This window comes from Rattus norvegicus, chromosome 15 (assembly GCF_036323735.1).
Source record: "Rattus norvegicus strain BN/NHsdMcwi chromosome 15, GRCr8, whole genome shotgun sequence".
Classification (NCBI taxonomy): Eukaryota; Metazoa; Chordata; class Mammalia; order Rodentia; family Muridae; genus Rattus; species Rattus norvegicus.
Window position 1 is genome coordinate 29,420,364 of NC_086033.1, and position 735 is coordinate 29,421,098.

Below are 735 nucleotides of genomic sequence, written 5' to 3' on the forward strand. Positions count from 1 at the left end.
TGTCCTGGGCTCTACATCAATGTACTCCACAGTCCTGGAGCAATGACAGTGCAGAGTCATGAGGTGGAGGTGGGTGGAGCTCCTTGTTCAGATGAATGAGGAAGCTCAGTGACTCAGAGAGAACCTGTAGTCTTCAGGCACAAGTTGTCTGGGCACAAGACTGACCCCCTCAGAGCTGGAGGGAAGACATGCCAGCAAGTGGACAGGGGCCATGGAGAGGAACCTGGGAGCTGTGCTGGGGATTCTGTGGGTGCAGATTTGCTGTAAGTTGTGCTAAGCCAGGTTCCTATTAGGGATTCTCCAGAAATGTCGGTGTGGAGGAGGAGAAAGTAGATGAAAATCTCCTGTGCATTCTTCCTCATGGGTGTTTCATGGGGTATTTGATTGATATGGGTGGATACCTCTCTTTAATTCTGATTTCTTTTTCTGTTTCCAACAGGGGTGAGAGGAGATGGGGTTGAGCAGAGTCCTTCAGCCTTGAGTCTTCATGAGGGAACCAGTTCTGTTCTGAGATGCAATTTTTCTATCACCACTACAATTGTGCAGTGGTTCCGACAGAATCCTAGGGGCAGCCTCATCAATCTGTTTTACCTGGTTCCAGGAACAAAGGAGAATGGGAGGTTAAACTCAACATTCAGTTCTAAGGAGCGCTACAGCACCCTGTACATCAGCAATGCCCAGCTGGAGGACTCAGGCACCTACCTCTGTGCAGGGCAGGCACAGTGCTCCCAGTGA

General features: G+C 50.1%; 1 gene segment (V, D, J or C); it reads left to right on the forward strand.

Annotated features, from left to right (window-relative positions):
• Positions 1 to 211: 211 nt before the first annotated feature.
• LOC102551253 (T cell receptor alpha variable 22-like) lies at positions 212 to 735 on the forward strand. The segment is given in 2 exon segments: positions 212 to 263; positions 440 to 735. Coding segments are annotated over 2 exon segments (348 nt in total).